The following is a 21,926-nucleotide window of genomic DNA, read 5'->3' on the forward strand; positions in this document are numbered from 1 at the left end:
ACAAGGATTACGTACATGAATAGTCATTACATCACAGATGCTTATCCTGGTGTATTAACAAACCAAAATGGCTGTTGACATGAATTACCTTTTTTTTTCTGCTCATGTGCAAAGTGGAATTGTGAACTGGCTTATAACTCCAGCCAAATTTATCTTTTGTTCTCACTGCTGCATGGAAGATCACTTATGCATAGATGACAACTTGTTCATTTTTCTAAATTTTACTTTTGTGCCTTGGAAGAGAAAATGAATGTGTTCACTCATGCATAAAGTTTCCCTTTTTATTGACTTATCAGGTTGAGAGCCAATTAAATTACCTTTAATATGGTATATACTCCATTGATTTTTAGCTAAATATTCTGAGAGAAGTGCTAAATTGAAAAAAAAGTGTTTACTTTCTTTTTTCTTTTTTTTGATAAGTGTACATCAATATTACGGGGAATTTTAATTCTTATGAACTGTTTGGGACCACTAAAGACAAAAGACTATAAAAGGAATGAAGCCTGTACAATTCACTCATAATATCAGGTATTCCACTACATCAAACCTGATTCCAATGTAGATGTAGAAATATCATACAGTGTACTCCCATTATAATGAACAAAGTTCTAAAGAAATACTTGCTACAACAAAGTAAAAATTCAGGTCCAAAAAATTATCATGTATATCTCTCAGTTTACTTTTCTGTGCGATTATAATGATATATCTAAATGGATATGAGAGAAAACTGCTAATTCCAAGAACTTCATTATATAAGAGTCCACTGTATGAGACTTGACACTAACCTTCACTTTTGGTCCAAATGGGCCACTGAAATTCATCAATATCCATTCTTTGTTAGCCAAACAATTAAATGTGACCCGCTACAACAAAATGATCCTAAAGTCGGGCGTGGTCGATTATTTGAAAATTGCATGACATAATTCCCTAATCTTTCTGCTTTAAATTGATATATAACAATAATTATACAAATAATCGGCTGCGGAGATATCGATGTTTAAAAGAGAGCATGTCGAGACGTCTGGGAAATCACTGTTTCGAGAAAAGCGCCCGAAAAGTTTTCCTTTCGACGCAATCGCGATCAAGGGACACGCAAGTCAGTTTTCAGCTCCGGACAATAGAAGGTAAGCCCTAGCAACCCCCAAAAAGTTCATTCAAGCACAGCGTCGGCGGTCTCCTCACCGACCAATCAGTGACCAGGATGTGAGAAGCGGCTGAGCATAGAGCACCCCGCCTGCACGCACAAGTCGACTGGGCAGGGTGCGAGCTTCACGCTTTGGTCAGCAGCAAGCAGCAAACTGACCAATGAGATCACTCTGGTCGGTGTTAGGGGCGGAGCCTATCTGTGGCGCTAAATCCAAATTTTCAAACCAGTTTCTGCTTCGCTGAAACGCCAAAAAACATGGCTCAGAAAAATGCTATTTTTTGGTCTTTCCTTTCATCATTTTGCGTCAAAATTTCGACAAATGATAGAAGACATGTCAGACTCCAATAATATGTCATAATCAGAAAATCGTAAGTTTTGACAAATCTTAATGCTCTGACTTCAAACTCGATTTTCACGGCTTCGACCGTGCGCGACTTTAGGACCTTTTTGTTGTAGCGGGTCACAAATTTAGTTACCCTCCCCCGCCCCCGAAAAACACAGACATGAAAAATAGCAATTTCTAAAAACTTTAGAGTAATTCAGTAAACCATGATATATTTCAAAAGTGGCATTAACGATAAAGTCGAGCTTCTAGTACTATGTAATGTAAGTAAGAAGAAAGAAAAACATCCATGATAAAATGAGTTGATAAAATATCAAAATAATTGCAGTCATAATTAGGCAAAAATAGGCAGGAAAGAAAAAAAGGCTTCATTTACCACATATACAGTGACTAAGTTCACTTTGTGTCTAACAAATTCATTATTGAATTAAGTCACAAACATGATTTTCAACAACAACACATACATTTTAGTTATCACATGATTAAATCTGACATAGAGGCATACCTATAATTCTATTACTGAATTGAAAACTTTGGCAGTAAGATTTGATCACTAGAACATACTTTTGCCGACTTTGGTCATAAAATACACCATGTTTGGCCAAAAAGACTTATATAAAAAGGCAATCTGGCAACCTTTGTACCAGCAACAAGCACAAAGGCGTGCAGTTATCAAGCACTGAGCCACAATTTATTCTCCCCTTTTCCGGTTGAGAAAAATACACAAAACCCATGTGTCACATTCACAAATTTTTGGTGGCCTGATTGGGCTACCAAAACATATAATTCCTTAAAAAGTGGTGGCCCGACATCTATTTCTGGTAGCCCTAGGTCACCATGCTACTACAAAAACGTGTGGTTACCATGGCAATTTTTTTTCCCGATACTAACACAATGGTGTCTTGCATATCTACACCTACAAATTATACATGTACTAAATTTGACCTGTTTTGCTTGAAATGAATGCTGTGGAAGTAATAAGATTCACAAGATTTTGGTAAAATTGTGCTGGTTACCATGGCAATACTTTGTCTGGAAAACACAAAAATCATGTCTCCACATTTTTACCTTGATACCATAATGTCCACCAAATTTTATTTCAATTGCTAAACAATCGTTGAAGTAGTTCACTCCACAAAATTAGAGATATGTAGTTACCATGACTATGCCATGTCAGGTACAAACAGAAAGAGTGTCTTGCATAACAACACCTTATATCATTATACATATACCAAATTTGAAATAAACTGCATAGATACTGAGGAAGTATTTCGATACACAAGGTTTTGGTAAAATTGTGGTTACCATGACAATGTTTTGTCTGGCAAACACAAAAGTCAGGCTTTCCACATCTATACCTCAATGCCATAATCTCCATCAAATTTGATTTTAATTGCTTCAGAATTGTGTAGGTAATTTACTCCACAAGATTTTCAATAATATATGCAGATACACCATGGCAATGCCTTGTTGGATACAAACACAAAGATTGTCTTGCATAACTACAACTACAGATCATTATACATAATACTATACCAAAATAAAAATTGAAATAAATTGCTTCAATACTGTGGAAGTACAACTGTGGTTCGCTCCACAAGGTTGTGGGAAAACTGTGGTTACCATAGCAACGCTTTCTCCAAAGAACACACACAAAAAAACATGTCTTGCACATCTACACCTCAATGTCATCATGTACCCTAAGTTTCATCTAAATTGCTTCAAAACTGCACAAGGAATTCGCAATGTAAGGTTTGCGACGGACCACCTGACCGACCACATGCGAATTCCTGTATACCCCCTTATACACTTTGTGTACGCGGGGGGTATAATCACATATCTATCTATGCATAAATATATATTTTTACTCCATCATTTCAGTGGGGAGATCTTTCAATCCTGACATTTCAGTTTATTGGCTCTGGCATTCAGTTTGAAAAACAAAACTCTCACAATTTTTTTTTTGTGTGTGGCTTTTTTAAGGTTCAGATGCAACTATGCACCAATCGTAAATCCTAATTCATCTGGTGAATCATTATTTTTATCAAGACATTCAGATAGGAATGACTTTACGTTTTACACTTTTATAGCAGATAATTTGATTTTTGTCAGTTTATTTTGTACATGATCAATGGAAAATTGGGCAGAGATGACATCATTAGCTCTCTCTCGCCATTTGAACATCCGTCAACTGTTCCAGAGCAATTTTGCAAAATTAGCAAAACTTACCAATTTCATACCTTCCCTCGATTTTATGTGATCTTGATCAATTTTTAACTGTTGTGCTTCTAAACATTTACTCCCTTAAACCTTCAAGCAACATATTTACTCCTTCTTCTCAGGAAAACATTTAACTGCATGGTCCAGTACAATGCATTGCCCTTTAACCCATTGAGGACAAGTCCCAAATACAACGTGTATGGTCGGGCAGGTGTCTATGAGAAATCAAGTTGTAGAGAAATAAGCAGTCCTCAACAGGTAAAGGGAACTCGATGAGTGATGAAATGTCCCTGAAATAGAGCACAGCCTTGTTACATGGGAATTGATCTGAGTGGTATTTACGGACTAAACATAAAATTCCAACAAAATCTGACATCTGTTTCATTCCAAATTTGAATCTAAACATGACATCTTTCAGACACAGTTGTTGTTTTTTTCACAGTCACAAGACAAGATGATAAAATCTAAGTAAAAACGTAAGAAATGTAACACTCTGGCGAAAGTTTTGACAGACAGATCAAGGCACAGACAAAGGAAGACCAAAAACTAGCAGGTTCAGGGTTCCAATCCCCTACTTGATGCCCAGCATGCGTTTCTGTTCCTGGAATCTCCGTCGTACCATGTTGTAGAATTTGTACTCGAGCCTCATATTCCGCTGCATTATGGCCGCTACTCGAGGAGACGGTTTGACTTTGTGCTTGGTGAACATTCTTGTGATGTTTCCTCTTAGCTCTCCGGAGACTGGTAGAAAGATAAATACAATTGCAGACAAGTTTTTATTGCCGAGTTATGATCGATAATCATACTTTATCGTTAATCTTTTCCTCATTACAGGAAAACTACATTGCAAATCCCTGTGGCCCGTATGAGCAGTGGTAGTTTAGTCTGCCTAGTCCATGGATTTATATGCCAGCCTTGATTGTGTAAAAGTGCCTGTATCGCATCATAATGTTACACTTTAACAGACATCCAATTATAACGCATTACATGCCCATATCTTATGTGAAGAACACATATTTCATAAACATCTCAGTCCAGAAACTTCATTCAAACCATGAATTCTACTTCATGAACTCTGGCCCATATTGCTCTACAATGACATAGAAATGCAAAAATCTAGTCACATTTGTGGTCATCCAATCATATTTCTGGTTGTTTTAAGAATGTAATAGCACATGTACTGTATAAGCTGTTACTTTCGCTTTTAACATTTTGCGAGATATTCAGAAACCACTTTATGAGATGTCAGAGAGCATGCAATTCTAAGGGGTATCAAAAGTTGATTTGATGAAAATCGGTTTTGAAGTTGCTGAGATATCCAAAAACAAGGTGAAACAAAGAGATCTTAATAAAGTTGGGGCACGTAGTCTTTTATTATTATCACTTTTTTGATATCTCAGCCATTTGAAAACCAATTTTCATCAAATAAACGTTGAATCCTTCTTAAAATTACATGCTCTTTCATATTTCATAAGAGGTTTCTCATTATCTCACTTAGGAATGTAAGAAACATGAATCCCCACCTCAACCAGTACTGTACAGCCCCTTTAACAACACATGAAAATGTCACCATGCACTAGGGTACAATAGTGCACTTATGAAGGTCTCTGAGTCAATTCGCGAAAACATCTCGCGAAAATGTCTGTGACCATCTTATTCACGAAAATATCTGTACGCAAAAATAACAGCATAATACAGTATATCTCAAAACACATACATTCATGTCTTGCAGAGGATTACCCAGTGTGATCCTGTCACAGCTGCCACACATTTTCATCCATAGCTTTATTACATTTTCTCACTTTTTTCTATCATTTTTTTATGTTGGTAAAAAGAATATTACTTATATCACATGGAGATGAAATCATAGAAAAGGGCAACACATCACATGGGTGAATCAAAACAGGCAAAGGAATGCAGACACATTTTTGTTAATCTCTCTTCATTTAGTAGAAGACTACAAGTTCTTTTACACCATGCAATATTCATACTTTTGCCTAAGACACAGTGTCTAACAGCTTATCTATGGTACATCAAAACATTCAAAAGGGCATTCATTACCCACCTATTTTGGTGTAAATGTCTAGCTTCTCCCTAAAGTGTATCTAAACACTCAATATCCATTACTCACTCGTTTTGGTGTAAATGTGTGCCTTTTTCCTAAGGTGTACCTAAACACTTATATGCATTACTCACCTGTTTTGGTGTAAATGTGCACCTTTTTCCTAAGGTGTACCTAAACACTTAATATGCATTACTCACCTGTTTTGGTGTAAATGTGCACCTTTTTCCTAAGGTGTACCTAAACACTTAATAAGCATTACTCACCTGTTTTGGTGTAAATGTGTGCCTTTTTCCTAAGGTGTACCTAAACACTTAATATGCATTACTCACCTGTTTTGGTGCAAATGTGCACCTTTTTCCTAAGGTGTACCTAAACGCTTAATATGCATTACTCACCTGTTTGGGTGTAAATGTGTACCTTTTTCCTAAGGTGTACCTAAACGCTTAATATGCATTACTCACCTGTTTTGGTGTAAATGTGCACCTTTTTCCCAAGGTGTACCTAAACACTTAATATCCATTACTCACCTGTTTTGGTGTACATGTGCACCTTTTTCCTTAGGTGTACCTAAACGCTTAATATGCATTACTCACCTGTTTTGGTGCAAATGTGCACCTTTTTCCTAAGGTGTACCTAAACGCTTAATATGCATTACTCACCTGTTTTGGTGTAAATGTGTACCTTTTTCCTAAGGTGTACCTAAACACTTAATATGCATTACTCACCTGTTTTGGTGTTAATGTGCACCTTTTTCCTAAGGTGTACCTAAACGCTTAATATGCATTACTCACCTGTTTGGGTGTAAATGTGTACCTTTTTCCTAAGGTGTACCTGAACACTTAACCCATTCCATACTGAATTCTGAAATCCCATAGACCTAATATGCAGGCCACCAGGTTCCCGTATGGAACAGGTTAATATCCATTACTCACCCGTTTTGGTGCAAATGTGTACCTTTTTCCTAAGGTGTACCTAAACACTTAATATGCATTACTCACCTGTTTTGGTGTAAATGTGTACCTTTTTCCTAAGGTGTACCTAAACACTTAATATGCATTACTCACCTGTTTTGGTGTAAATGTCTACCTTTATCCTAGGTGTATCTAAACACTCAATATGCATTACTCACCTGTTTTGGTGTAAATGTCCATCGCCCCTGCGAAAAGCTGAGGCAGCACCTTCTCAAAGACGCGAAACGTGTTGTCCAACTCCTCCAAAAGCCCAACAGCTACATAGCGCTCGTTAAAGTTCCTGACTGCCTTTTCTAACGACCACTCAGTAGGGTCTCTGCCACAAAAATCAAAGTGAAATATATATTCAGCTTTACTTTCATGACAGTAAAATTCTTTTCATCAGTAGCAACTCAGTTTAAAATAGAATTTCACTAAACTTTAAATAAAAGGCAAAATGAATAATGAATGAATGAATGAATGAATAACAGCAGGAGAAGGAGTGATGCTTGACTATATATCACAGTTCAAAAAAATTGAATTTGGCATTAATCATTAAAAAACTAACATAGTTTCAGGCTCAGGGTTGATATGATACAAGAGAGACCTTTATTGATAATTGCTTGTTTGGGTTGCAGAATTTCCAAAAGCCTCATGATTAAAATCCGTCTACCCATACGTTCAACTATACCTTCACCAGTAGGGCCTATCCATCTAGAAGGACCTTAATGGGGGCAACTTTGTACCTTTCACACCAAAAAGGTGCGAAGGGCAAGGTGCAAAAATGCACCCGTAAAGATGCTCCCTGAGTGACAGTATCGTAAAGGTGTTCAAAAGTTGAACCCATCTTTCTCAGAGTGTACAGACAGTCCTCAGGCACCTAACATGACAGTTAACTTGATAAAACACACCCAGTGAAATTCTACCTTTAATTTGTACAGTGTATTGATTCTGGAGTTTTGATAGAAACCATGGAATCAACATGCAGAACATAAGGCAGAGTAAACAGAAATAAATCCATTCAACCGACTGAATCTAAGTCTGAAAATACATGCAATCCCCACTGATGTGTGGAAAGGCGGCAATCCAATTAAAGTAAGAAAATGGCATCAAGGTTAAACTGAGGGGTGCCTTCCCCATGAACCAAGAATGGTGCATAATTACCTCCATCAAAGAAGGAGGTTGTGTTTTTATTGGCATTTGTTTGTTTGTTTGTTTGTTTGGCTTTGTGCAAAATAACTGAAAAAGTTGGGAATGGAGTTGAATGAAACTTGCAGCAAAACTTGATACTGACATCAGGAACAGATGATTAAATATTGGTAGTGACCTGGGAATTTTTTTAATGGACTTTTGAAGAATTTTTTATCTTTTGGCAGATAGGGTAAATGAACTTGGAAGTTCAAGCTGTGCGTATTTGAGGTTTGCATTCGCACACAAGTACAGTGCGGTCTGTGTGCTCGGTCGAGATGCCATGGAGCTGGAAGCTCATGACGTAACAGGAGGCTTCTATAAAGGGATATTGGGCGATTTTCAGCATGCATGTATGAGTGGAAATCACTCATTTCTAGAAGATTTCTGGAAGAACAAGATCAAGTGGTGGAAATTAACTGCTTGGCGAAGGTCTGCGCTCTAAGAGTGCCTTTCTTGTATGGTGTTAAACATGAACTTCAGAACTAGAAGCAGAAGAAGTTTGCTTGAGTGAGTCAGCAACAAACCCACCTTCAATGGAAGACACAATGCTTTTTCTACTGTACTCTGCAAATTTGGACAAACAGATGTTTGGGGACGGAAAAAAGAAACACGACGTGACTTAAAGGAAATTCCATCAGCATCTGGTACAAAAATATTTGCATAAAAAGGGTGTAAGTGTAGTTGTGGTTGATCGCATGCAAGCAAACAACAGAGACAGATGTTTTATGGGGAATGTCGCACTTTCTTAGATATCACAATCTCTAAGAATGACCTTCCCCTATCTCTGATTCATTCCCTATAGTGATAATGAGCATGATATACCAATTTATGAAAGACGCAAGTAAATTTCTTTTATAATATTGAAAACTATATCCTTGTCTTGATTCAATCTTCCAGGTATTCCATAAAGGTATATATGATACTCGTATGAGAAACCTTGTAAATACAACAAAAAAGTACCAAGATATGCATATATGCCATCACCAAGGATGTAGTCATACCAAACTTGAAAATGGAGAAGAGGAACAATTTAAACTCAATGTAGAGATCACAGGTCACAAATGGCCAGTGATACATAAAAATAATTTTAGAAGTACCTGTGAAACTCAGCTGAGATCTTTCTATTTCAAAGTCTTCCATACAGCCATCGCAACAAAATTTTCCTGAAAAGGGACTGTCCATTATGTGACTTTTGTAACAAGAGATCAGAATCCATTCACCACATTTTAGCTATGCACACAGTGGCCAGTCCCCTTTAATGATGTAAGATGTAAATTTTAAAATATAAAACCTTTTTTTTAACCACTTGACATCCTTTATTCGCTTGAAGGACAAATCAGAACATTTCATTGCTTCTATAAATGGTAAGATAGGATTACATGTTTAAAAGTTTGTGTTTCAGATTTAGTTTGACCAGACATTATACAACACTGCTGTACACGTTTATGTATTTTCTTTTGTATATCCACTTGTATTGCTATACTGTTGTGTTAATTTTTATGTACTGTGTACCAGGTTTTACATCTATAGATGTAAATTCAAAATATAAAACTTTTTTTGACCACTTGATAACCTTTATTCACTTGAAGGACAAATCAGAACGTTTCATTGCTTCTAAAAATTATAAGATAGGCTTACATGTTAAAAAGTTTGTGTTTCAGATTTAGTTGACCAGATTCTATACAGTACAGCAGTGCTGTACATGTTTGTCTATTTTCTTTTGTATATCCACTTGTATTGCTATACTGTTTGTTTACTAGTCAATAAAAATATACATGTTAATCTATTTTCTTTTGCATAACCACTTGCATTGTTATACTGTTTGTTTCCTAGTCAATAAAAATATTTTTTAATCCACAGAGACAAATGTTTTTACTGCAATTTCACGCTTCATTAGGTATCACAATCTCACAGAATGACCTTCATCTTTCTCTGTTTCATTCCCAGTCTTTTATTCCATTTGGGAACTATGAGTATCATTCCTTTTATTCTGTCATTCTTTGTATCATTCCTTCAGTAGGTCTCAATGCCTTTTCATGTGTGGCCTTCCTTCATAGGTCTACCATAAAACATATCCATTACATAATCCTTAGTAATCCGTAGTAAATATCATTACCTTCATGTTGGTTCTCATTCCTCATTCCACTGTGTGTTACATTCTGTTACCTTGGAACTCTACTTCTTTCCCTTTACACTGCTTTTACTTGTGCATTCCGTGAAAACTGAAGGTTAGTAAACACAACAAAAGCAATTATTGCATGTGAATTATGCTATGCAAAACATCAATGCGAAACTCCTAACAGAATGCCTATTACTGGTACTGCTTTGTTTACAGGTACGGTACAGAGATATTACCGTACGGTCGTATGTGTCGGCTTATGCCCATAATCTTCTCACTGTGCAATGCGGATGCAACATGGTATTTCCTTGGTTAGCCAGTACTCAAACACTTGTATGTAACTAGTCATTCTCTTAACTTTCAGAAGTAGATTCTTTGATAGGAGCAGGCAATGCAAGTAGCAATTATCTGTGCTATCTCATTAACCCTAACTAGGCTCTAACCCTACCCCCTCCCCTCAACGTTCTGCGCGATGTATTGCTATCATGAAAAGCTATCACCTCGATGTTTCATGACTTTTTTTCTTTTTAGTCTTCCGCATCTTTTGACACCAAATTTGCAATGCCCAGGTACACGGTTCTGAAGTTGCGCATAAATATGCACATGCATGTCAGACCGAAAATTGCTCAAAAATGTGAATTCCAGGGATGCCAAGTTCAAAAATTTTTTATGAGTGAGATTTTCATGATTCGGCATCTCGGCGAGCGAATGTGCACGCAAGCAAGGGTGTGGGAGGGGTCCCCCCCCCCCACACACACACCACCGTGGCCTCCCACGGTAGGGACCTTTTTCAATTTTTAGCTCTTAATGGTGCGATCAGGTGCATACTTAAGTGACTATTTTTTACTTATTTTGAAAGACAAAAGGAAAATATACCTTCAATTGTAACTATCACTTTAATCCTTTGAGCTATGCTCCTTATTATGGGCCCAAATTGTAGACTTTGCCCGATGCGTGAGAAAAATGGGTGTCGTGCGTGAGATCGTGAAACGACCCCTAAATGCTTGAGTCTCACTCAGAATGCGTGAGACTTGGTAGCTCTGGAATTCGTGTACAATTTCAATGCAAACTGTGCCCACAGGCAAATTTCATAAAAGCATGATTATATTGGGGTTTTATTTCTTACAATCAATTGATAACATATTTTCCTGTTCAGAACGATGCCACGGACAAATTTCATTGAAAAAACATAAAGTAGAAAAAGAAAATACATAAGAAATTCAAAAATAATGAAATACTTCAGAAATTTTTCCCATGGCACAATTTTCTACTCTGCCCCCCCGGCTCTATCATCTACCTAAATAGCCCAGCCTAGTTAGGTTAAGCATGCTCCCCTGGGAATAATTTTCCTGGTATCGCATCACAATTTGCTATGCATTTTTACACCACTGCTACGCAAACTAACTTTTGTGTAGCAGTTTTTTTTTCCATAGAAGAGTACAGGATACCATTTGAAATATTGTTCATCGGCGGATATCGCTAATCAACTTTGAGTTGGAAAATTATTCCCTGCCCCCTTAGTTCTCAACAAACGTAAATCCTAGAAGAAGTTATTACCAACTACTGTAAAAGTGGATATTTTTGAGTGACTAATTTTTCGCGCTTGGCCGGGTCGGAAGAGTTTCGCATATTTTTAATTCCGCGGAATCAAGACATCACGCACAGGCACATATGGCAAGCAAAAATATTTACGTGCTTTTATTTTCGCGCTAGTTTCTGGTTGCGCAAAATGCGCGAAAATTTGAACACCGCGAAAATTTCCACTTTTACTGTACTTCACCCTTTACTTTAGTGTAGCCTCCTAGAGTAAGATTTCTCTCAGCACATGAGTATGGTAATCTAGACAATCTGTGAAAGGGTAACTGGCTGGAATGCTCCTCAGGGAGTGGAGAGTGAGAACTGTATAAGTTTTGGTGGGAAATAATGTCTCCAGAGACTAGGGTAATGACAGAATGTATGCACTTTGAGCACTCTATAAAGACAATACAATTCATGCTAATAATCATGGTCATGATGATGAAGATGATGACAATGATGATGATAATCATAGTAATAGTAATAATAATACTAATAACAATAATAATAATGATAATAATGACAATAATGATAATAATAATAGTAATAATAATAATAATAATAATAATAATAATAATAATAATAATAACAATAATAATGATAATAATCATCATCATCATCATCATCATAAACTTAAAATCATATAATACAAATATAAAAAATGATAATAAAGATTGAAATTATTACTTCAATTGTTGTAAAACTTATACTGATCTTTCCATTCTCTCTGTTCAGGAAATGAAAAAGAGATCTAGATGAAACATTGATTGAAACATTGATCATTCAATGATATTTCAGGTAGTCTCCTGCAGAACAAGAGGGATGGGTATAGCGTGCCATTTATGAAATAATTTTGATAAACTGAATTTATTGCTGATAAACTTAGTTTATCACCAAAAAACTTTGTTTATCAGTTGATAAACAAAGTTTCTCGAGAGAAACTCTTTTTATTGAGTGAAAATGTTTTTCGCTTGATAAACACAGTTTCTCTCAAAAAATTTAGTTTTTTTGGCAAATGGCATGCCATAGACAGGTAGCTCATGGACAGCCATAGACTACTCACTTGCATCGAGGATCCTGGCCGCAGAAAAATGGAATGATGTAGAAAGATTTCTTTCCGAGGCACTCGGTTTTCCCTCTCAGTACACACTCGTCAAATGTCTGGAAAAGAAAGGTAAGCAAAAATACCAAGGGACAATCTTATTTGAAACGCCGCTTGCTGCCATTAAAGGGACCCCAAAGCCAAAGAGCAATGTAGATTAAGTGAATTTATGAATTTTTAATGTTTTGGTGTTGGAACTGCTGGATGAGGAGACTACTAGAGGTTATGACATACGGCCCATTCTCAGTAAAAGCGTGCAAATACGGAATTTTGGTGTCGCCGACATTCCATGACAGTTTGCGGTTCCCTGAAACCTATTAGATACTATTTAAATGTTTATAATATATCACGAGGACTTTATTTGTTAAAAATAAACACGATCAAATGCGATTGTCTGCCTTTTTGTATAAAATTTTGCTGTTAAACTTCGTTAAGACCCCCAAAACGCAGTGTCGCCGGCTATTTCAGAATTATGTTTTATTGCTCCTCTCCGTCCACAAACACACTCTCCAAATATCATTTTCATGGACGATGAGCATATCATATGTGCTAATCACAATACTCGAAAAGTTCCAAAATTTTTATTGACTTCTTTTTTTATAGCCTTTTGAAACCTGTCGCCAAGTTCACCGCCAGATACGTTACCAGTTTCTTTAGTGTTACAGCATTGCGAAAATAACAAGACTATGCAATGACCCTGTGTATATGAAACCCTGGGGATATACTTCATACATTGCAAGTACTTAGAGTTTTTGTGCAACAGCTCTTTTTTGAGAATACGGTACAATGTTTGAAATATCGGTTTTCTACACTTTTATTTGGACAGATACGTGACATACTTTTCACGCCACCCACTGCGACAGATATTGCAATGTCAGACAAATTGTATATTATACATTACTCCTCGGAATGACGCATCGATTCAACATTAAAGTTTAGTACAAGTGAGAAATATTTGGTAGATATCGCTCTCATAATAATATGATCGACCATATACGTTACCACAGATACGTTACCCCAGATACGTGACCGAATTTTGCTCATTGGTCTTGTATTTCTGGGGATCAAATCTGGTCAAAATTCATCCCTACACATTACATGTTTCGTTTTGTTGGACCTCAGGATTATATTCTTACACCAAAAGGACAGAGAGGTGAAAAGATCAACACTTCCACATGATTTTTCTTTCTGCGTCAGTGTCTCACAACTTAATGCCAAGTTTTCCGACAGATACGTTACCACATAATCAAAATGCTGAAAAGAAATTGTAAATGTTTTTACAAACAAATCGTTGTGTGCTCATAAACTCCAAAGTTCTATTCTATAAAACCCAGCCACTTTCATATTCTATGCAACAACTTTGAACGTTTATTTTACAAGACGAAGCTAAGATTCAGCATATCAGTTTTTTGCTTTTCAGATTTAGCAGATACGTTACGTATAATTCAGGGCACCCACGGTGACAAATAATGTTATGTAAAACAAAGTGTTCATAAAACCATTCTGCATAGAATGACGCTTCCATAAGAAATTAAAGTTATGTTCAAATGAAGAATATTCAGTAGAAATTGCTCTGTAACTTCACCGACAGATTCATTTACGGTACGCCAGATACGTTACCAAACTTTGAAAGAGTAAAAAGTAGTTTATGAAACGTTTCCGAGAAAAGTTTCAGTGTTCTGTTGCATATTTATTCTAGTGTTTTTCAACATATGAAGAACTACTCAAGATTCATTGATAAGTTGAACAATTATTTATTCATTTTCATTAAAAGGGATGAGCCAAATACGTTACCATAGGTCAAACAACTGTTTAGCATATCGAGTTCATAGAGACTGTACCTACTTCCTTCTAAATGCCTACAAAAATATATTTTTTAAACCTTGTTTGCATTATCCATCAAAACTTAATGAATATTTTATAGTCAGATGGATAAATACATTCAGACGTAAGATGAGAATATTCTGTGAATGAAGAACTCAGCTTTCACATTTAGGGCTCTTTTCCACTACATTTCATAGTTTAAATATTACGTACAATGTTTAAAATGGTTAATTTGGGCTTACATCATTCATTTTTACATCAATTCATGAGGTACATAATTAAACAGGTGATATTTATTAATTCATACACAACTAAAATTATTACTTATATTTTACCAGATACGTTACCAAAGGTGATTCGATGTTTTTCAATAGTTATTTCCCCAGGAAAGCAATTCATATTTGTTTCCTGTGAAATTCCAAATTGGATCGTTCCCTTTGCATGATTTGTGGGATTCGAAACTTTATTTGTAAGCGAAATTTGCTAAAAATACAAAGTGAATCTTAAGGTTATATTTCATTTCAGCGAAAAGCATATTTCAACCTACCACACAGAAATAATTTCTACCAGTTAGCAAGGGATGACAACATCTTTACCTCTTGAAAAACCCCAATATCTTTAGGGGGGACAGATGTCTTTTCCTAAACAGAAATTGGATCAAAACAATAAATTTAATTCAGAGTTAGGAGTCCATTACAACATGTAAATTTGCGGTAACGTATCTGATTGGTGATCAAAAATCATATATGATGCTCTATTTCAATTCATTTTTACTCAATGAATGGCCATCATTTAGAATGTTCCACTTTTTGTTTCGTATTTGACCGGTTTTGAAGTTTCCGAAAACACATCTTTGAATGTATTACTTTGTGGTTGATTTTTCGGTTTTACTCACATGGAATTGAACACTTAATCTGAGAATGGCCCATACGTATGTATGGACAACAATATAAAGAAAATATAAAGAAAATTCCACAAAAATTAAATTTTATAGCATAATGAAAGAGCACTTGACTGACCCCTTTCAGAAAGCAAGAGGAATGAATAAATGGATACCTGGCAATGCTAGTACAAGTTGATGGAATGTGTAATTTTCATGAAAAATGAATTTTTGTGAAATTCCCTTTATATTGTCTTAATATTGTTGTCCACACATACGCCATAACCTCTAGTCGTCTCCTCATCCAGTGGTTCCAACACCAAAACTTTAAAAACTCATAACTGTTGCATTGATTGTCTAATTTCCTCAAACTTTCAATGATATGTTCTACTAATGTTGCTACTTTCACTCAATCCACGTTTCTCTTTGGGTTTGGGTTTCCTTTAATGGCTAAGGATCGAGTTCTGATCAGAACTTACAACCAGAGAACAGTAAAATGTGACCTTTATCACCATGACAAGTTGATGAGCTTACCTAACAACTCTTTTATCTTATTTTGACATTTTAACCCATTGAGGATCAACGACTGATTTTGCTATAACACATATTTCCCATAGACACCTGCCCAAGTATACTTGAGACCCTTTTTCAATGGATTGAAATCATCCTAACTCTATGCTTTTCAAAGTTATAACAATCTCACCTAAACTTGTAGATTTCTTCATTATTTTCTTTTCATTTCTGCTCCTCAAAAGGAAATTTCCCACAGAAACTAAAAAAAAAAAATGTACTGACTAATATACAAAATTTTGCAAAAACAAGCATTATACTTCAGCTGAAGTCTCACATGCACCAAAGAAAGATATATTGAGATTTAAAAGCTTGCGCATGACTGGATAATCGAACAAAACCACCAATAAGTCATTAATGGTAAACATCAGCAGGCAGACAAACATACATAGTTACAAAGAGTGAAAGTGGAAAATGGTCATGCTTGGCCTGGTTTGATGAATACTGCTCTTTTCAATCTGTCACAGTCGCAGCGGACGGGTGCAATTAACTCGCTCTTTTCATTTTGACGTGACCTTGCTTTCCTCTTGAATGAACACATTTCGCACAGAGACCGCTAGGAAAGTGTCGCAGCAAAACTGCTGTAACTTTACTATCAATTCATATTTTTTGATAATCCAAATGAAAAGTAAAAACTTCATTTAAACCTGCCATTATGTTACCTTGTTTAAATAATGACGATAAAATATTCCAAAATGGAGCATAACTTCACTCTCAAAACGGAAAATAATTGTCAGAAATCGCTGCTACAATTTCACATTTTGACTTCGTGAACAACAAAAGACTTTCAAGTATGTTACTAAGTATGTATTTCTTAACGGAACTCTAAAATATCACATTCGAGAAGTCATGCGTCCGGATATGTCTGGAAATAATTGAAAGAGGTTCACTTTCTACCTTCATTCCGAGCATGAAATTTCATAGTCATTCGCACACACGAAGACAGGATACGGTCCCACGTACCCACATCTTTGTGGCGCTCACATCACCTGTGATTGTACTCTGATCGTAACTCGTACCGGGAATTCGTAGTTATATTGTTACTTACTACTATACTAGTGCAGTAAAATCTGCGTAAAGTCCGAATAATCCAATGTCATGAATATACAAGTGGTATCATAGCTGGTAGATATTCACATTTTTGTCTCTGATAAAGTAAGTGTTTGTTTATGAGGTGGCGAAGTCCCCTGCAGTACACTGCTACTTTCGACATCCCGCGGCCCACTGCACTCTCATGCATGTATATATGTACAGTGTACTTGGCATCCACAGCAACCACCTTGCATTGCACAGTAACAGTACGCATCGACCAGTCAGCACGCTGGATCGAAGCAGCATGGGAAAGTCCATTCATTGCGCAAGCACAAGTAGGCTTATCTGAGTTCACCGATGCTAAATCAAAAGCCATCATGCATACTCATGTATACCAGTCAATGCGAGGGTTTCATGTTTACAACTTTATGACTTCACCGGTTGCCATGTCTGCACTTTGCTATGGTGTGCTATTGGTCATGTGCGGGTGAGATCACTATGCTTTGTATTGTTTTGCTGAGTTGTACTTCACAAGCAGCAATTAAGCAGACCGTATTGAATTACTAACTTCACATTGGTATTCAGAGCATTGACCCCTATGCTCCCTGTCTGACTTGCGTAGACCAGAAGCTGAGGAATTCTAATGGCCTAGATATAAATATCTGACTCCTTCACCCCACATTAAAGGTCCTGTTTACCTTTGGGAGCAATGATTTCAAAAATGTTCAAGATATCACATTTGATGCATATGTGTAGGTCTGTTGTTTCACAAAACATCCTACCATATATAAGATGTTTGCAATAAAGCCTAAAATACAAGGAGATATCAGTGTTTTTCTCAATAAACAGTAACTGCAGATGGTTTAGTCTGGAAACATTTTTACTATAACTATTGTTCACATTTTGTGTTTTTAACAATACTTAAAATTGTTTATAAGGATTCAAATTTTTACAGTTGTTGTTTCTATCCCAAACTCACGTTTTAGAACTATCTCAAAGCACTAATGCTGGGTTCTTTGTTTCATCTGCAAATGGTAAATTTTGCCTTTAAACTTGACAAGGCAAGATGAGCAAGCTTCTCTACTGATCTATCATCATTTAATTTTCAGACGGGAAACAAAAACTCAAATGACACAAGATATTAAGCTGACAGTTGTTGATATAGTTCATTATATAGGCCTATTGGACACTAAGCTCTTTAGAAAATACAGGCAAATAACAATAAAAATAAGAGGTTTCTACACACTTTGTCTTTTCACATATATGAATTTGCAACCAAATTCAAACCTTAAAATATTTGTGATTACTGCAATATAGTAAGGTAATGTCACTAAAATGAATACTTGATTGACAAGCTTTTGCTTCAGAATAACCAACATTCATACATTTCAATCTGCTTATTTCTTTAACAGTAACAAACATAAATACAAATATATATGATATACAGACAAATAAAAAAAGAAAAATGAAAATGGAAGAATTTATTTTTTTGTCTACTGTTACATGAGGCATTCTATGCAGACAATGCAGTCTGATTTATAAACTCTGGATGTATTACATCAACCTCTCACTAAGTTAAAAATTTGCCCCCACAAATACTGCATAGAGATTAAATCCCAAGTTCAACAGGTTAGGCATGATTGATAAGTTGCTGCCAGGGCTAAAATTGCGAGCTAATTGAAAATTAATCCAAAGCGATAAGTCAAGGAATTCAGCTTGGGTTCTTAGCCCTTTATGTGCCATGTTCGAACGTCCGACTCAGTCGACGGCGTGCCAACTTCGCCTATTCTGCTCAACAAACAAAGCCTCCGAAACCGATCGATAAATCCCTAATCCCGCGGTACAATCAAAGCGTTTCTCGCGCTTTTGTTCCTCTCACACACGGCTTGCATTCTATGTGGTGTTCCAAACTAAATTTGCTTGTACATTCTAAGTTTCTGTCACCATTTTATGTGCAAAAGTCATGCATTTACAGTAATGTAGCCACTGGTCATTCAAAAGAAAATTTAAAATAGAATTGTCATACAGTGTATATGGAAGCAAAGTTTGGCATTCCTCTTTAACTTTGCTCACTATTATGTCCAGCTTAACAGAAATTTGTAGAAGTTATACAAATTGGAAAAACAGAATTCTTTCTTACAGCATGACTACCTTCGTGTCTCAGAATAACATGGCACACAGGGGGTTTCCACCATGGCACATAAAGAGTTAATGGAGCTCTTGACAGGGTTTGCCTCTTGCTGGCGGCTTAACTCTGTCTTGCATGAAAACTCTGCTGCTCACTTCTCTTGTGATTACTATGAATAGAGGGTCTTTGACAGAGTCTAATTAGCATTTCTCTGAGCTACAATGTATCTTTGAGTAGAAATGGTTGAAAGAGTTTTGTTGTAACAAATCTCACATTGTCTCTCAGGAAACTGACATACTCCCAGAATGGGATGCTAAGAGGAGGGAGTCCATTAGTGAGTTAATCACACCTAATCTGTGGAGACTGAGTCAGCACAAGCAAAAACAGGAGCATGACACCCAATATTTAGGCTTGTTTCAGGTGTGAATTAGCCATGGCAATCCAATTTACAATGGTTGTCTGCTACTCGGGGGTGATTCAGGTGTGAATGGGCCATGGTAGTCAACTTCATAATGGCTGTCTGCTACCGAGGTGTGATCAGGTGTGAATGGGCCATGGTAGTCCCATTCATAATGGTTAATGGTTGTCTGCTACTGAGGTATCATTCATGTGTGAATGGGACATGGTAGTCCCATTAATAATGGCTATCTGCTGAGGTGTGATTCAGGTGTGAATGAGTGATGGTAGCTCAATTTATACTGGTTGTCTGCTACTGACGTGTGATTCTGGTGTGAATGGGCCATGGAAGTCCCATTTGTAATGACTGTCTGCTGCTGAGGTGTGATTCAGGTGTAAATGGGCAATGGTAGTTCCATTTATACTGGCTGTCTACTACTCTGATGGAGGCCTATGATTCAGGTTTGGATAGGCCATGGTAGTTCAATTTATGATGGTTGTCTCCTAATGAGGTTAAGTGTGAACAGGGATCAATGGTACAGTAGCCCCAAATTTTACACGGGTTTGTTGTCTGCTATTATGAGGTTTGATCCAGGTCTAAATAGGGTGATTATAATTCGATTCATAATGACTGTTCTGCAATGCTCTTCAAATCACCCATAATTACTGGGATTCCCTCAAGTAGTTTTAATCTAGTTCACATGGATTACCTGGTACACATTTTTTGTTTGTTTGTTTGTTTTTGCGCCTGCATAACAGTAGACCCCTACATGTCACATTGCATGTTACTATACAGACATCCAATCATAAATGTAGGCTGACGTGTGCACCTGCAATGTATGCCTGTTTCATGCTTGTCGCAGTCCTGGATGCAATTTAAACCAAGGATTTCATTCATTTACAACTGACTTCCTGAAATTGGGTCAAAGAGTTTACAGCTGTAGGTGTCTAGTTACTTGCAAAGACAAACACTTCCATGGCGGAAGTCTGTTGGTTTGGTGGTCTGTGATTTTGACCGCTTACAGGGTCCTTGGCTTCTTGACTCCATGTCCTTTCATAAACAACAAAGTCTTTAATACACCCTCTGTTATAGACTGTTGAGGAACATATTGGCACAATATCATTGCACATGAAGTCGTATATTGTCTTGTTTTTTAAGTTTTAAGGAATTATTATTCACCATTTGCAGATGAAACAAAAACCAAGCTTTAGGGCTTCAAGATACTTCTAAAATGTAAATCGGGAATAGAAAAATTTGAATCAGTATTGAAGTAATGTGAGAGTCTGGTAATTAAGACTAATTAGGTGACCGTGACCCTGACCCACATCTATCCCATAATGTACTGCTACATGTGGCTGTGCTAATGTGTCTGAGAATTAGGGTCACAAGGATGATGCAGTCTTGTCATCAGCTCCTCATCATGCTCTCCGTTTGAGGCGGATTTCACCCTCACAAGAACGAGATTCCATGTCACTGATATGAGTAAGTGTTCGTGAAAATGATAAACTCTAGGTTTTGATGTGTTTCATGATGTTATGAAAGACAATAAAGAAGTTTGGTAGCATTTTGCTAATGTCTTCAAACTTATGCACACGTGAAAGTTTAACTGTGCCTGCCTTAGAAACTTTTTGCTCTACACACACCTAAGCTTGTGTACATAATGATAGGAGTGTGTATGTGTGTCCCAGGCCTACACTAATGTTGGATGCACAATCACAGTTGTGTTTTAGAGCACATACCATGTGTAAGACAATGAGAATAGCTACTGCGAAGACAAAGAGTGCAAATTAAGCATGATTTCAATTGTGCATCAATTCAGATTGTTATGTGGTAGATCTATCCTGGCTGCTTGGATGTATAGTATGTTCTTTTGCTGTAACTAAGTTGGGTAAAAGATGATGATGGAAAATTGATGCTAGCAGTAATCAAACCAAAGATGAATGGTTCAAAAAGCAATGGTGTGCTAGTTCAGGCATAATTCACTAGAGCTTAGACAGGCAAAGAGATGCAGCCTGTGTCAGAAGATGCAGTGTAGACTAGAGCAGAGTCAAGTTAATGTTCTAGGTTGTTATAGTTTGATGTAACTATATTTCTGGCTTTATCTAGAGTAGAAACATGTATATGTGTTCTTGGTATAGAGAGGAAAAAGCTGAAGTTGAACAATATGCACTGACATGTGTGTATACACCTCAAGTATTCATTGCATTTGTTATGTTTATTGTCACAGCATGATCAGTGCTAGCTGGGTTAAGAACCTGGAGGTTGTCTCCTACCTGTACGTACTCTAGCTGGATTGAGTATTTGGATCGGTGAGTTCAAACACAGATAGCAACTAGTGTACATTGTATTCTTCGTGTGTACATTTTACACTTTTGTATGTCAT

General features: G+C 36.7%; 1 protein-coding gene across 1 annotated transcript in view; it reads right to left on the reverse strand.

Annotated features, from left to right (window-relative positions):
- Nucleotides 1-4,281: 4,281 nt before the first annotated feature.
- Nucleotides 4,282-21,926, reverse strand: part of LOC139717502 (uronyl 2-sulfotransferase-like) — a 40,592-nt gene continuing 22,947 nt past the window's right edge. The window contains exons 6-8 of the mRNA XM_071629007.1: nt 12,674-12,771; nt 6,905-7,062; nt 4,282-4,451 (exon numbers count right to left, since the gene is read on the reverse strand). Of these exons, the coding sequence (XP_071485108.1) occupies nt 4,282-4,451; nt 6,905-7,062; nt 12,674-12,771 (426 nt within the window). The remainder of the gene's footprint in view (nt 4,452-6,904; nt 7,063-12,673; nt 12,772-21,926) is intronic.

Source organism: Diadema antillarum, unplaced genomic scaffold, assembly GCF_040938485.1.
Source record: "Diadema antillarum isolate AM-2024a unplaced genomic scaffold, OU_Dant_1.0 scf00000076, whole genome shotgun sequence".
Lineage (NCBI taxonomy): Eukaryota > Metazoa > Echinodermata > Echinoidea > Diadematoida > Diadematidae > Diadema > Diadema antillarum.